Consider the following 17,551-nt stretch of genomic DNA (forward strand, 5'->3'; position numbering starts at 1 on the left):
TCGTTTTGCCTCTGCAGCTACAGTACTTGGTTCGCATCCTCCTGGTCAAATATTACTCCAAATAAAGTAACTAAGTAAAACCGACTCAGTGAAAATAGCACTTAAGGTCCTATATTGTCCAAATCTGACAGTGAGCTTTTAGCCATGTTAGAATATGCAATTTGTGTTTTGTTTTATTTACACGTTTCATTAATCCTGCAATACTGGGCTGTTGACATTTCCAAACCTCAAAATGCTCTTTTCCACTTTGTGATATCATGAAGGGGTAGTTTTTAAGTTAACAGCTGCTGTTTCTCTTTTGTTTAGTAGAAATAGGCAATTCTAGGGCTGAAAATATCAAAATGATTCTAGTGAAGGTGTATGGAGTTTAAAAACATATGGAGCAGCACTTCCTGTGTTTTGTGTTTTCACTTTGAGAGAAGAACTTAGCCTAAATATGCAGGGTTTGCATGTTAAACGTGTGAAAGAAACAAAACACAACTCCGGGTATGTTTTTGAAAAGGAAACAAGATTATAACAGATCAGAAATAGCGTAATATGGGCCCTTTAAAGGAGCATTATGTAAGAAAACATTAACAATTCAAAATATATTCCACTTTTGAACACCAGAGGGCATATTATGTGCACTTTTCAACATCTCACCATAGTCCACTGTTTCCTTTGAAACTCAAATAAATGTGGATTTGGCACTACATCCTATTTGCCCAGTTTTAGTTGGGTTTGAGAATCACCAATCAAAGCACCAAACTTTTTTTTTTTTTTTTTTAGAAGTTAAAAGGACTAGCTGATCAGGCATGCAGTAGGATGGTTGCATTATTGACTAAAGAACAACTAGAGATCTAAACGATAAGCATTTACCAGTTTTTAAATTAAAACTAAAAAATTTTAGAGAAAGAAAATTTAAATTAAAAAGCCAAGCTCTAAATCTGGACACAGCTAACTAGAATAACTAGAGTAGAATAAATCCTAGTGCAAACTGAAAATGGCTTCTGGATGGATAAATAAAAAATGAGTAGATTAAGGTGTATATGATTGGACACGGAACAGTCTGGAACTTTGTGAATATTTTAATAGGTTAATCGCCCAACAGAGTAGCCGTTTCACAAATTTTAACAGTCAGAGACAACAGTATTTTTCAAAAATGTTACATGCATGTTTTCATCCATGACACAATAATAACAATAATAATAAAAAGAAATAGGCATATCAAATTCCGTTTCAGCCTTTACCTTTTGCTTTAATCTCAGGACATCTGACTGGTTTGACACTGTGGTTAACTCTGATTTAGGCTAGACTGGGACCTGCACTGGAGTCCATAGTTATGAAATCACAACATGCCAAATTTTTAGAATGATTGGCAACATTCTTAGTGTAAGTGTCAGTAATGACCTTTTCTAAAGCTCAGAACATATTAAAAATGTGAAAGAGCTGCTAGTGCAATACCAAATATAAAAGTCTAGAAATCTAAATATTTAGTTTGTCAAGTCAACAGTAGAAAACCAGTCAACAGCTAAACCAAATGGACACTGCACACATACACACACACACACGCACACACACAAAATATAAGAAACACATTTTGTCAGTTATGTTGCCCATAGTTCTGTCACCTAACCTCTATAGAACAGCTTGGGTGTAATCAAAAGATGTTGCTGGTGTGAAAATGCTGAGAACTGTTGCATATTTTGAGTATATAAAATCTTATTGCTTTTACTCCTTAACTTGAATGTCAGAAGCAACAACTCCACCAAATGAGAAGCCCAAATAAAATGTTACGTTCTCATAGCCAAGAGGCATGGAGGCAGAATATCTAGGAGATACCCTGATCTCTTTATCGCCACACTTGACAAATAACCTTCCATTTTCAGTCCATCCATCAAAGCGCTTCAACAACTTCGTTACTGTGGGTGTTTTCCAAACTTCCCCTCCCAACCATTTTTCTTTTCTCTCAGAACTTCCAGTTTGTTTTTCAATCACACTTTTGTGAACTATCTTATTAAGGCCCTTAGCCTTTCCAAAGTAGAAATGGTCCACAGTTCTGCGTTTCCTTTGTATTTTTTCTTCTGTGTATTTTTGGAGATGATCAATAGCTGTTAACAGGATCTTACTATCGAAGGGATTGAGTTCGCTGTCTGTTTCAGGCCAGAAGAGAAGGGTGGCAAGGTAGAGACCATTTATTGATAAATGAAACTTTCCTTTCTTAAAAGACCACTTGTAAAGATCTTGAAGATGCTTGTGAGTCTGAAGCTTTGAGGATCCTGGCTTGATACAGTTAAGAGCAATTTGGCAATAGATAAAATGTCCAACTTCCTCTGGATCAAGGTCTTGCAACGGATGGTACATGTCAAGTATTCTCTCCAGTTTGTCTCCAGATGCCTTTGTATCTTTGTTATAGATTAAGGACATGATTGATGTCACATTTCCACCTCCAAGTTTGTAAGTCATCATCTGTCTTTGAAATTGAGAGTTTTGAGGGGGAGAGGGTACAGCAGTAGCACTGTCAGTATGGACATTGTTGTCATCCAGCTGTTTGCAAAAAAACTCAGCATAAACTTTACTTTTCCTAGTGAGCCACTCTCGTGGTCTGTATAACTGTTCAAGATCACTTGCATCAAGCTCCACATCTTCCTCACTAAAGTCAGTTTGAAAGTAACACAGATCTTCTGAAATGCGTTCAAGTGCATTCAACAAACCCTTCTGTAATCCTTTTAACAGTGAATGAAACTTCTGCCAGGGTTTTTTGACTGTTTCTGGGATGTACTCTGTTAGTAGATAGTTCAATCAGCAGTGATTTACCTGTTGTGATTGCAAAAATATCAACTTTTGTTAGGAATTTTAACAATCTGCAGCCCACATCCACTTCCCCAAAATATGAGCTGTTAAGACTCACAGTTGTCTTTTTTGGGGGTCTTTTCAGAGTCTCTGAAAGCAGAAATTGCTTTAAGTGCAGTGCTTATGATTTCAACTCCTCTCTCGGGAGAGAGGAGTTCCTCTTCAACACTGTCAAACAAGTGATAAAACCATCGCTTGTAAACTTGTCCCAATGTGTCAAGAACAAAACGTATCAGATGGAAGAAAAGACTTTGCTTTCTCAGCCCATTCGAGGGCCTCCTCAAACTTCTGGTTTGTGTAAAGCAAACGGGCAAGCTGTTGTGCCACAATGCCATCTTTTCCCAAAGAGTTATAAGCATTTGTCAGCAGCTCAATGGCTTTCTGTAGCCCCTCTGTTATTGTGATGTGCTCAGTGAGAGGTGAAAAAGCAGTATCTTCAGAATCTCCTCTGCTCTTTTTATTTCGTCTGATGACTAAGGCTTTAATGAACTTTAGGAACTCATCCCTACCAAACCTGTGATTGATCAGTACATTGTTTTGGATGAGGGCTTTTGCTATAGCACTTTGTGGTAGGTCCTTGGACAGCTGCTTCAAAAGTTCTTCAGCCACCAGTTTATGGATAATACGTATGGACGAAAAGTGTGTTGTATTGTCTCTGAGATCTACAAAAAGTAATTTAGCTTCCTCACTGAGTGCATCTACAAATGCATGGTACTGCATGTTAGGTATGTAAGATACAATCCCCATATAGGCCTCACAATGTGACATAGACAGGTAGGAACTTTCCACATAGCTGTTCAATAGAGCAACAAATCTGATAAGGTGAGTGACTGATGAAGAACGATCAATTAGAGAAAGTGTATTTCTAACAAAATGAACAATGTAATCTTTGTCAAACCCTTTACTCATCAGCACAAATGTAAGGATGTAATCTGGGTGTGGCAATTCCAACTGATCCTCCAGTTCTTTATGTTTCTTGGAGAACATTGGCTTTTCATTTTGTGACAGTTTATGAGTGATGGCCACATTTTGAGATGGTAACATTCTACAAGCTCTCTCTGGATCATTGGTTCTGTTGCAAATGAGCAGAATGAAGCACAGGGCTGAAGAAGTTATGTTTTTTGATGTAATGTTATTTCTGAGTTCCCGTCTGAGATTATCTATGTCCTCTGTTTTTTGGTCTTCTAAGAGCAAGAGCACAGGGAAACAGTTGTTTTGGTCTCTTTCTTCGTATTCTCTTAGTTTCACTGCATGTTCAGACACAGTGGTGATTTCCTTACATTGCTTCACAACCGCACACCGTACTTTATTCTTCCAGCTCCAGAGGAGTTGTCTTGCCACTGTACTTCCTCCACTGCCAGGTTGATGGTATATGTTCACATTCTCAATTGGGCGTGAGGGCTTGGGAGATATTATCTTCTCCAGCATGCTGTTTGCTTCATGAAAAGCATCTCTTTTAATGATATTTCCACACTTGTGTTTGTCAGAAAGCCAAAAGTTTATCCAGTCAATTTTACCACCATGATAGAAACGATTCTCTGTTGCGTTAATTTCATTTTGGTCCATGATGTCCAGATCAGTGTTTCTCACACTGGTCAACACTGATAATTTCTAAAGAATGAAGCATTGCTTCATCAGTCGACTTTAGATAGCAAACCCCACCATTAGAGACAGGTAATGTCCTGGTGGTTTGGTTTTTTGAAAGTTGGATGCTTTGAACAGTGGCATTCATGTGGCTGAGAGGCATTCCAGTGACAGCGATCTCGTTGAGTGTAGAAATCTCACAACAAATCTGAGCCAGACTTGACCATTTTTTGTAGTTTTCCTTTGACTCAGATAATACCACTAGAGATTCATGTCCATTCATTTCCTCATAAAATTCAGAAAAAGTCTCAACAAGTGGCTGTTGAACATCAGACATCAACATGAAGAGCACTATAAAAGATCTCCGTGGTAAAAGTTCATTACAGATAAATGACACAGCTTTTTTCAATTTCTTTTTTTTCGTCTTAATCCATGTTTTCTCATCACATGGTTTCTCTTTTTTATGAAAGTCATTTCTACCATTGCAGAAAATCCAGCTGACTTTTTCAAAAAGGCCCAATTTGTTAGAAAAATCTAACAAATTAGATTGTTCCTCATTTAAATAATCATGAAGAAAGTGGGGAGTCACAGCTTTCTGTTTTCTAAATGCTGCACATAAACCTGTTTCTAAAGAATCAGGGTCAAAATCAAAAACACAAACGGTGTTCATGTTAACCAGAAAGGCTATGTGTTCTAGGTGTTGGGGGTGAAACTTGTTGGTTACAATTATGTAGTACAAAGAATTGTCCATGTGCTTCCTTCCAGATGTTAAAAGGATTGAAAGCTTTCTTCTCTGATCCTCTTTATATTCAAAAGTTGTGGGGTGTTTCGTGCACTCAGCTTCCTCTCTCTGCTGGTCTTTTTTTGTAAGGCTTTGAATGAAAGAAACAAAGTTGTCTGTGGAAATTTGAGGTGTGTTTGCCCCAACTCTACAATAGGGAACTTTGATTTCAAGCTTAATTTTTTTATCTTTTTCATGAAATTTTGGGACACCAACTGAGTAAAATTTATCTTTTACAATGCTGACTTCTGGAACAACATCATATTCAACCACATATGTTTTCCCTGTAGTTTCCTTTTCTATAACTTCGATGAACCTTGGGTTTCTTATGCATTTTCTAGCATCACATTGTTCACTTGAATCCTTGAAACATTTTTCAATATAATCTAATGCATCCACAAAGTCCTCACGGTTTCTGACTTCTATTCCAACAATTTCGCCGTGCTTGTAAGAACCTTTCACTTTATCCATAACACCAAAATGAATGGTTCCATTGGATCTCATGTTCATGCAAGCACAGGCAAATCTCAAAACCTCACTTGCAACTTTTACTTGGAGCCTTTTTGAGTCCAGTTTTTGAGCTATTTCAAGTGATTTGTATTCATGGCATGGCACCAACAGATTTTCAGTTCCTGTCTCAGGTGCAAGTAGACTGTGTTTGATATATCTGAAGTCTTTTCCATCATTATCAAATTCACAGTATTCACTCCAAGTCAATGTGTCTATATATTCACTGCTTTGTAAGGGAACATTTTGCTGCTGTGCCTGGGACTCACAATCAAGGCTTTGTTCTGTAGTGTGGTCTTTCTGTATCTCTTTGTCATTTGCATTAAGCCCTGTTTCTTTTTGCTGTGGAGCTTTTAGTAGCTGGTCTCTTTTACTAAGCAGATGCTGAATTTGGCCACTTTTCATTCCGATATTCTTTCTGAGAAAGTTATCACATAGACTGGCAAGGACTGGTCCAGTAACCTCCTCATCCTTAAGTTTATTTATATAGAGCTCTTTAATTCCAATATGCTTTAGCCAGGAGCCAACATCATCTTCTGTCCATTTGTCAAGGTCCATGTTGTTCTGCATTCCTATAATGACATATCAGATACATACATTAGCGTCAAGTGAAAAGTATACACAGTAACTTATGGTGCTGTTTTATAGCAGAATGGAAGATGACAGTTCAACTGTAGCAGACTATTATCTTTACCAGAGAGTAGGAAATATATGTTTGTAGTATATGGGAAAAAAGTGAAGGTACAATATTTTATTTCATTTTGCAGCAGAGGGTACAAGGACTTGACCACTGCTCATACTCTGAAGTGCTATGCAGTTTAATTTATGACTGACTAACACTGGCAACCTGCATTCAAGACTGATGAGAAAACTTTTTTTTATTATATTGATCCTTTGCAGTGACATCACACTGGGACTGTTCTGCATATATATCTGTAAGGTGGAATGTTCAGCAGCACCAAGGAGACACAATCCACACATTAACAAACACTGTAAAAAAGGGATAGTCTGAAAACTCAAGAAAAATACAAAATGGTTTTAAATGGACATTTTCGGAAGCCTGTTGTTACATGCAGGCATTTGTTTTGTTTTTGTACTGCTCTCTCCTCTGCCCTGTGTGTTCAGGTGCTGTGGGTGTGACCGGAACTGGAGCTGATTGGCCAGCTGGCTGCCAATCAGAGTGGAGAGGAAGGCCCCTTTTCAGGTTGTAATGGAAATGTAGATTTAATCAGTTTTCACACAGTACAAACTCAGAAGCTGACTCCTGTTTCAAACCATTCATTTCAGAGGGTTATGTCTCAGTCACAGAAAATAATGACAAATATCCAGTGACTGTACTACGAGATACAGGGGGTTCTCAGTCCATAATCAGAGCGGGAATTCTCCCCCTATCAGATGAAACTTCATGTCATACTAGTGCTATCGTCCAGGGAGTGGGGATGAGTTTTATTCCTGCCCCGCTACACAACATTTATGTCAATTTTGCACTAGTAAAAGGACATTTCAAAGTTGCTGTCCTCCCTGCCTTGCCAATTAAAGGTGTTGATTTCATCTTGGGTAATGATCTGGCAGGAGGTAAAGTGTCCCCCGTACCAGAGGTACGACCAAAGCACAGAATCTGACCATATTGATGTGTTCCCTGAATGTGCTGTCACAAGGTCTCAAGCCCGAAATGATGTTGTGGACTTGTCTGACAGTTTTCTGGTTGAGAACGGTTACCAAACTGAGCATGACAATACAACTGAGGAAAAATGTCCAGCACCCATGGGTGCAGTTAAACTACCAGCCACAAGAGCGGAGTTCATCACGGCACAGAAAAGTGACAAGACACTATTAAAATGTTTCTCTGTTGTTGAACAGGAAGGAGCCACAAAGAGCAGAGTGGCATATATACTGGATGATGGCCTGCTCATGCGTCATTGGAACAGTGAGGCCACCGGAACTGAAGGTGAACATGTCACTTATCAAGTTGTAGTGCCCACAGTTTATCGTGCCCAAGTGTTGTCTTTAGCCCATGACCACCCATGCTCCGGACATATGGGTGTCACTAAAACCTACAACCGGGTACTAAAGCATTTCTTCTGGCCTGGACTAAAGTCGGATGTTGTTAAACACTGTCGAACATGTCATGTTTGCCAAATGGCCGGAAAGCCTAACCAGGTGATTCCTCCTGCACCACTGTGTCCAATACCAGTGATGGGTGAGCCATTTGAAAAAGTCATCATTGATTGTGTGGGGCCGTTGCCAAGAACTAAAACCGGAAATCAGTTTTTGCTCACCATTATGTGTACCTCCACCAGGTACCCTGAAGCAGTACCCCTGAGGAAAATCACCTCTCCTGTCATCACCAAGGCTCTGGTAAAATTCTTCTCTACATTTGGGTTGCCAAAGGTTGTCCAAACGGATCAAGGTACCAATTTTAAATCCAAAGTTTTCGCCCATGCTCTGCACGCTTTGGGAATCAAACATGTCACCTCCAGTCCATACCATCCTGAAAGTCAAGGTGCACTTGAAAGATTCCATCAGACTATGAAATCGATGCTGAGAAAGCACTGCCTTGAGTCACAAAAGGATTGGGATGATGGGGTACCACTGGTGCTCTTTGCTGCTAGAGAAGCTGTACAGGAATCATTAGGCTTCAGTCCAGCACAGCTAGTCTTCGGACATGAAGTCAGAGGCCCATTGAAAATTCTCAAAGAACAGCTCATTACTCCTACAAAAACGGTCAAAAACATTTCTGAATATGTCTCTACACTCAGAGAGCGTTTAAAAAGAGCCTGCTCTTTGGCTAAAGAAGCTCTGGCCTCCTCTCAGACCAAAATGAAGAGGAATTTTGATAAAAAATCAGTTGTCCATACATTCCAGCCTGGTGACAAAGTTCTGCTTCTTTTACCTATACCTGGCTCTTCACTCTCTACTAAATTTTCTGGTCCCTATGTTGTAGACAAGAAACTGAGCGACACCAACTATGTCATTCACACACCGGACCGGAGGCGGCGCTCCAGAGTTTGCCACGTGAATATGCTGAAACTCTACCAGGCTCGGAGTGACCAACCTGAACCGGCCAGTCCCTGTGTTGACAAGATTCCTTCCACTGTTGCTGCATTCACAAAGGTGAGCTCCTCAGATCCTGAAGATGGCCTACTAATGCAGAGTGCCACACCCCAAGGAGCTAAGCTCAGCAACAGCCAAATACTGACAAATCTGTCTAGCTATCTGTCAAAACTTCCCAATGATAAAGGTGATGACATCACACAACTTATATTGGACTTTCCCAGACTATTCAGTGACATTCCCTCTCAAACATCAGTTATATCACATGATATTGTCCTGACTAACCCTTCGCCAATTAAGCAGCATGCTTATCGGGTCAGTCCAGCTAAGAGGGAAATTATGAAAAAGGAAGCCGAGTACTTAATACAAAATGGACTTGCTGTGCCCAGCTCAAGTCCCTGGAGTTCTCCTTGTCTCCTTGATACAAAAGCTGATGGGAGCCCCAGGTTTTGTACAGATTTCAGAAAGGTCAATGCTGTAACTGTACCAGATGCTCATCCTCTGCCACTTATTGATGACTGTATTGATGAAATAGGTCCTGCGACCTACGTGAGTAAACTCGACATGTTAAAGGGATATTGGCAAGTTCCGTTAACCCCCGCGCCTCTGATATTTCAGCTTTTGTGACCCCAGATTACTTCCTCCAGTACACCGTCATGCCATTTGGACTCTGCAATGCCCCGGCCACTTTTCAGAGGTTGGTAAATAAAGTGTTGGGAGGCGTACCAAACTGCAGAGCATATTTGGATGATATTGTTGTGTATACCAATGATTGGGCTGGTCATATAGCAACCCTGAGGGAAGTTTTTAAAAGACTGTCTGCTGCATCACTAACCCTTAATCTTGCCAAATGTGAATTTGGACAAGGCACTGTACAATATCTTGGTCAGCAGGTTGGCGGTGGAAAAGTGTGCCCAGTGGAAGGTAAAATCGCAGCCATCATTACCTTCCCTACGCCTACAGCAAGAAGGGAGTTGCGCCGCTTCCTAGGCATGGCTGGATACTATCGCCGGTTCTGTAAGAACTTCTCCTCAGTAGCAGCGCCTTTGACTGCTCTCACAAGCCCCGCTAAGCCCTTCATTTGGTCCGATGAGTGTCAAAAATCTTTTGAAAGCTTAAAAGCTATTCTGTGTTGCACCCCTGTTTTGTCTGCTCCAGACTTCCAGCGCCCATTCAAACTGGAGGTGGATGCTAGCATGGTGGGAGCTGGAGCTGTCCTTCTCCAAGAAGATGATCAAGGCATTGACCATCCTGTAAGTTATTTCTCCCGCAAATTTGACAAACATCAGTTAAAGTACTCTACTGTTGAGAAGGAAACCCTAGCCTTATTGTTTGCAGTGCAACACTTCGAAGTCTATCTTAGTTCTGGTCCCCAGCCCATCACAGTATTCACTGATCATAATCCCCTTACATTTCTTTCAAGAATGTACAACAAGAATCAGCGCCTCATGAGATGGTCACTGATCCTGCAAAATTACAATCTGGAAATTAAACATAAAAGAGGATCTGAAAACATAGTTGCCGATGCTTTATCAAGGATTCCATAGTAACAAGCATTCAAACTATGTTTGAATTTATAAGGGTGGGGGTGTTACATGCAGGCATTTGTTTTGTTTTTGTACTGCTCTCTCCTCTGCCCTGTGTGTTCAGGTGCTGTGGGTGTGACCGGAACTGGAGCTGATTGGCCAGCTGGCTGCCAATCAGAGTGGAGAGGGCCATTTAAAAGGAGCTGTGTGCTGCCTCTTTCTCTCTCTCTCTCTCCCTCTGTGTATATGGCTGCTAGCCCAGGTTTGTTTGGTGGGAGGACTGGTTAGGTAAGTTTGGGGATCCCTGTACATTTCATCACGTAGATTTTTGTTGTTAGACACACTAGTTATCAGTTGTTGCCACCCTTGTTGTTTTGAGTTTTCCAAATTCTGTTTTTTAGACCAGGTAGGCTAGGCTTTTGATTTCTTTCCTTTTTGTAGCCTAGTTTTCAGTTAGGGCCTGTTTTGGTAAACCTTTTTGTTTGTTGATTTGGCACAACTGGCCCACGCCTCCTCCCACCAACCGTTTGTTCATTTTTTTTGTGCACTTTAATGAAGGTTTGGCTGTCAAATAAAATATCTGCCAAACTGACTTTGCCTCAAGGGTTGTTTTATACACGTTGTGTTCCTTGTTGGACATAGGGGACATAACACCTGTGATCAATACGAACTTTCATGGTGCTGTTTAGGAGTTTGATTTTCAACTAAAAAGGTGACAGTTACAAATTGAAAAGCTGTAGGCTAAGTTTATGACTGTAATTTTATGGGTGTAGTTCCAGCAAGTCAGTTTTTATCTTAAATTGTAAAACTCAGATTAAAGTCTAACAGAGATTTAAACAGAGCAGTGTCTACAGCTTCACCCCCACAGGATATGTTGATGACATCCGAATGATGAGTTTCCTGAGCAAGGTCAACAGAGTTTTGGCCCCTGCCCTCAATTCTAAACTATAATAATCATCCTATTCTAGATTGTGAACACAATCTGTTGTCGATGGCAAAGGATAAATTCAATTTGTCAACTGCAAAAGTCGACTTAAATAAACTTTTGTCCAGTTGGCATATTGAACAACCTATTGTTGGCAAAGGCTGATGGAGCTCAACAGCAACTGCTTGCTTAGGTTCCAGAAGTAAATTTTCCATTCATTTTCCCCACAGACTTACAGAAAAACTCAAATAAGAATTCATAAACATAGCAGCGGTTAAGCAGCAACATGGTAAGTATAATAGCCATAATGCGGGTGTTCAAAAAAGCTGTTTAAAATGTAAGATTCTGCAAAATATTTTAATAACTTCATGGTTTATAAAGTAAACAGCCAGGTCTTGGGCATTAGTTAGTTACCACATAGCTGATTAGCTCTGACCAAGCTTTCAAACTTTTATTTCTTTATTTATTTCAGAACGTCTATGAGAATAATTAATGGGAAATTTAGTTCTGGAACTGGGGGTGGGCAGTCACTGTTGAGGTCTATTAACTTGTAGAATGCTATGGAGTGCTGGTTGCTATCATCCATGCAGAGTGCAATTATCCCTTTCAAAATACACATGGTGGGATTTCTCTAGTTATATAACTATAATACATATTTTAACCCATATCTTAACTTTAAAGTTGTTGATCTAAGTTGTTAATAAAAATGTACAACAAGGGGACCTAATGTTTGTTCCCCTAAGCGAGGCAGAACCCCATGAACTGAATACACATTTGATAAGTCACATGTAGATCACAAGTAGTTTAAGAGTGAAGAGATACGGGCCCATTTTACAAGGTCCCTCATTCACCACACAAACACACACTGAGTAAGATTTACTTACCTATTGTAGAACTCTCCTCCATTTAATTATGACTGTGCCTGCCAAAGAAAAAAAAATGACGAAGAAAAATGAGCAAGTTCTTATTCAATGTGTTCTCCACTCACAGCTGGCACTTACCTGAAAGGATCATTTGAAAACAAAAATTCCGAGTTTAAAAACTGAGGCAAGCAGAGGAAACCTGGGGATGAAAAGACAAGTTGTTATTCACTATACAACCACTAACAAAATACATTAAAAAAGAAATACATTAAAATCACAATAAGAACAAATCAAAACATAAATAATCACCATAAAAATAAAAAAGAGACAGACATTAAATTAGAGAGAAGAGTTCAGAATGAAAAATAAAAAACTTTCAATCATGTGCACAGCTAAACAGAACTGTTTTGAGCCTGGATTTAAACAGAGTAAAGTAGAGTCCTGTCTCACATTTTCAGGACGATTGTTCCAGGTTTTAGCTGCATGAATTTGAAACGTTGACTCCCTGTGTTTAGTTCTGACTCTGGGCACCAGCAGGAGGCTGGTCCCTGAAGTCCCCAGAGTGCGAGGTGGTTCATATGGCACTAACATGTCAGAGATGTACTTTGGTGCTTGGACATGGAGAGACAAAGCTGATTTAAAGTTAGGAAAGATAGGAAGCCAGTGCAGAGACCTGAGCACAGGACTTATGCGCTCGTACACAGCTCATTTTGGAGAGCAGGCCAATAGAGTAGTCTAACCTAATGGAGACAAATGCGTGGATAAGTCTCTCCAAGTCTGCTTTAGACATTATACCTTTGAGTTTTGCTATGTTTTTCAGATGGTAAAAGGCTGCAGATGTTATTGATTGACTGTTAAAGTTCAAGAGTCCATTATTACCCCTAAATTTCTTGCCTGATTTGAAAGTTTTAGAGACTGGAGGTGACTGCTCACACGGTCTCTTTGTTTCTGTGGGCCAAAGACTATGACTTCAGTCTTGTCTGAGTTTAGCTGGAGAAAGTTGTTTTGTAACCACATACTGATCTGTTGGATGCAGTGGCAGAGTTTGTTCACTGGTCTATAGTCCCCTGCTGCCAGTGAGACATAGATCTGAGTGTCGTCTGTATAGATATGGTAGGACACATTACTGCTGCAGATTAACTGACCTAACGGCAGGATGTAGAGATTGAACAAAAGAGGGCCCAGGATTGACCCCTGGGGCACCCCGCAGGTCAGGGCTATGTGATCTGAGACACAGTTTCCATTTTCAACAAAATACTTCCTGTCTTCTCCATAGGACTTGTACCAGTTTAGTGCAGTACCAGAGATGCCCACCCAGTCCCTTAGTCTTTGTAAGAGGATCCCATGATCGACAGTGTCAAAAGCAGCACTCAGATTTAACAGAATCAAGACTGAGACACCTGCTGATCTAACAGGATCAAGATTGAGACTTTCCCTGCATCAGTATTCAGGCGGATGTCATTTGTCACCTTGATAAGAGCAGTCTCAGTGCTGTGGTGAGCTCTAAAACGTGATCAACATCAGGAACATCAAAGGAGCTGTTCATTTGGAGAAAGTTAGTAAGTTGTTAGTAAACAGCTTTTTCAAGGACTTTGCCAAAAAACGGAAGTGTCGCGATGTAGGGTAAAGTAAACGTAACTCCTGGTTAATGCTATTCTATGGCAAAATATCTGTGGAAATGTCTAACATATTTTCCACCAGCTTCATAAATCTGCCCCATCACCAAATCCTCATCCAACAAAGTCGACAAAGGACATATTCTGTCCATGAAGGATTTATCCACAATTATCAACGTAAGAAAGAAAAAAAAAATGTAAATGTGGACAACTTTTAGCATTAGTGAACTACTCCTGAGCAAAAATAACGTTATGGTCAAGAATATAACATAAGTAACTTGTTAACGCAGACTAATTCTACAATTACAATTAAAACTCAACTTCGTTATGTAGATATTGGCATAGACAGGGAGTTTTGTGCAGTTTAAATGCTAGACATGTAATCTGTGAACATCTGTAGCTTTCGAACTGTTCAGATTTATTAGGTTTCAGAGTCCGTTAGATTCAGACCCAGATCATGCAATGGACTGTATTCACACTTATGTCACAAAACCAGAAGATGTTTGGAAACCTGAGGATGATGACTTCCTTTCAGAATTAAGGGTTAATTCAGAAAACCAAAAAGGTGTGCATGACACCTGAGGACTAGGACTACTATAATAACTTGGATTGCTATATCATCTGCCTTAGAAGCAATTGAAAAAAATCTCAGATTTTCATGAGGAAAAAAAAATCCTGAAAATCCCACAAAGGGTTCATTCTGAAAACCAAAAGGTGTGTGTGATTCCTGATGACAAAGGACTATTAAAATAATTTAGTCTGGAGTTTTTAGGTTACTTGACCTGAAAGATATTGATTTTTAAAAAGAATTTTATTTTATTTATTTTTTTCATAAAAATTAATTAATTAATTAATTATCATAATACATTAAATATTAAATGTTTAATAAAACATATGTGCACAATCCCTTTTTTCTTTTTATTTATTAATTTTTTTTCACAATTACGTTTAAATATTTCAGGTAATTAATTTGTAAAGCAAACTCCATTCGCTAAAAGGGTAGTTTCTAACCGTACTTAGCGGGGCTTCGGAATAAAGCTCCCTGCACCGCGCAAGAGCAAACGGGGCACAGACAGTGGAGTGGAAACTTCCAACGTCGAAAGTGAAACCAAATTCCGCGGAACGCCACTGATAGATCACTAATCATGTAGGCCAATTTAGCGGCACTCTCGGTTTGCAGACTGACTTTAGCGGCCAGTTTCTTCGTGATCACAAACTTTTTTTGGAAACTTATAAAACCTCAAACGGAATTTGGACTAGAGATTGGACTCACTCCTGTGTATGTGCTGAGCAAAGAGAGTGAGGAAATGGCGAGACTGGAACGGTCTGATAACTGATAACTGCGTTAATACACGACAGAATTATTAAGCTTGAGTAACGTCACCGTATATATATATATATATATATATATATATATATATATATATATATATATATATATATATATATATATATATATATATATATAAGACTAAAGGCTTTATAACCCTGCTATTGTGGACTTGCGGAAGCAAAATGATACCTATGATACTATAGACTATAGACTGCATAATCGAGCAACAAGTAGTTTTACTTTTTACACTAAACATGGTTAAAATCCTCACGCTCTCCTCGGGGTCACATAGACCTTTATAGAAAAATGTTTTCCCCTTCCCGCTCTCTTGGGTGGGTCAATCTAAATTTATTTTCATTTAGTTTCTCTCCAGGCGAGAAAATACATTTTTGGGTCTGATTGACCCACCCCAAGAGAGCGGGAAGGGGAAAAAAAAAGTTTTTTTCGGGTCTATTTGACCCCGAGGAGAGCGTGAGGGTTAAGTCCGTCACAAAGTTTTTGCCTATTCTGATCTCTATAGGTTATAAACTAGCTACTCCTAATACACACCTCTTTCCTCTCTTTAAAAGGAAAATGCAGATTTAATAGATTTAATCGCTTAATTTCACAGAAGAAAAACTGTACAAACCTCTGATAAGGCAGGCTGCTCATGGTGTTGTTCTTCCTGAATTGCGCCACAGCAGTGCTGCTGTCGCAGTTTATAGACTTTTGGGTGTGGCAAAAGAGAATGTAAAAATGTCTTTCTTTGCAGGCTCGACACTCCCCAATTGTCAAATGCTGGTAGATTTACATGCTGGCTATAAACACATTTAAGTACATATGGCAGGTTTATTTGTTTATTTATGAAAAGGGATAACAATGACTGATACTGGATATTTAGACACATATGACAGATTATAGGACAGCCTTGGGCTTTATTTTTCATCTGCAGTTCCTCTGGCAAAGTTGGCATTACAAAAAATAAAACAGAAACATAATTTTTCGTGCCGGGCAAGGCAAACAGTAGGCAAAAAGGCAAATAGTGGATGAACTAGGGCTAATTATTTAGGACGTTTTTACAAAGTTGTTTTGCTGAGTACGCATGTGGAAACCTGCATTTTGGGTGGAATTTATGTAGAGGGATTCTGTTTTAGAAATAAGCGCGCGACTAAACTAAAAGTTGGAAAATTAAGGGATTATAATTTTCGATTTTAAATTATGGTGAATATTTACCACAAGTAGTATCCCACCAAAGCGACTCAAGGCATAATTTGAAAATTTAAGACACAGGTGGCGATGACGGCCCTCATCCCCTTGCGCATGGACTTGAGTGTCCCACAATCACATCTGTCCCTAAATTGCAAATGATGTATGTCAGATAATAAAAAGTATATTATAAATAATTCACTCAGCTACAGAACTTGGTTTGCATCCTCCTGATCAAACATTACTCCAGTACAAGTAAAACTGACTCTGAAAATAGCACTTAAAATTATTAATTTTAGCCATGTTAGAATATATTAGTTTTGTTTTGTTTCATTCACACATGTTTGAGTAATTCTGCATTACTGGGCTGTTGACATTTTCAAAGCTCAAAATGTTCTGTTCCACTTTGTGATGTCATGAAGCGGTAGTTTTTTTAAGTTAACAGCTTCTGTTTCTCTTTTGTTTTGTAGAAATAGGCCCTGGTTGGTGCTACAACTCTTAACCAAATAATTTTACAATTAAAACCAGCCATTTGTTTTTTAGATCCTATTCCTACATCTCTTTTTAAATCAGTTTTAAATTTTTTTGCCCAAGATGTTCTTAACATTGTAAATTTTTCGCTGCAGACAGTGGTTTTTCCTACGCCACTTAAAACTGTCATGGTCAAAGCTCTGCTTAAAAAGGATAACTTGGATCCCTCCCTGCTAAGTAATTGTGTCATATCTGCCGTTTTTAAGCAAAATTTTTAGAGAAAATAGTTTTTAACAGAGACTGCATTAGTAAAGATTCTTAATGATATAAGATCCAACCTGGACAAAAAGAACCTGTCAGTCCTGGTGCTGTTGGATCTCATGACAGCATTTAACACTGTAGACTACTGCATTTTACTAGATAGATTGTATACAATCGGTCTCTCTGGGTCTGTTTTTAACTGGTTCAAATTGTTTTTAACAAACAGGGATTTTTATGTTAGTCTTGGGGGGCACTCCTCCGCAAAATGTAAAATGGAGTGTGGTGTTCCCCAGGGCTCATTTTCAGGTCCACCCCTTTTTAATCTTTACATGCTGCCACTACGACGGGTCATCAGGATAGACGGTGTTAACTTTCATAGCTACTCTGATGATACCCAACTCTATATTGCCGTGTCTCTTGATGATCTAAGCCCGATCGATACCCTTTTTAACTGCATTTTAGATATTAAGTCCTGGATGGCAGCAAACTTCCTCCAGCTCAGCCAGGGCAAAACCGAGGTTTTAATTATTGGTTCTGAAGCTCAGAGAGAGAGGCTCAAAGCTAAGCTCCAAACCAACTCACTGAACCCATGTGTATCAAATGTATGAAAAGT

General features: G+C 39.3%; 1 protein-coding gene across 1 annotated transcript; it reads right to left on the reverse strand.

Annotated features, from left to right (window-relative positions):
* Window positions 1–1,049: 1,049 nt before the first annotated feature.
* Window positions 1,050–15,707, reverse strand: samd9l (sterile alpha motif domain containing 9 like). The gene is given in 8 exon segments (XM_055149625.1): window positions 1,050–2,781; window positions 2,783–2,893; window positions 2,895–3,059; window positions 3,061–4,416; window positions 4,418–6,276; window positions 12,094–12,131; window positions 12,211–12,271; window positions 15,650–15,707. Coding segments are annotated over 6 exon segments (4,584 nt in total). The 5' UTR covers window positions 12,116–12,131; window positions 12,211–12,271; window positions 15,650–15,707; the 3' UTR covers window positions 1,050–1,710.
* Window positions 15,708–17,551: the final 1,844 nt, after the last annotated feature.

Source organism: Boleophthalmus pectinirostris, unplaced genomic scaffold, assembly GCF_026225935.1.
Source record: "Boleophthalmus pectinirostris isolate CB_2022bp ecotype Guang Dong unplaced genomic scaffold, ASM2622593v1 HiC_scaffold_13, whole genome shotgun sequence".
Classification (NCBI taxonomy): Eukaryota; Metazoa; Chordata; class Actinopteri; order Gobiiformes; family Gobiidae; genus Boleophthalmus; species Boleophthalmus pectinirostris.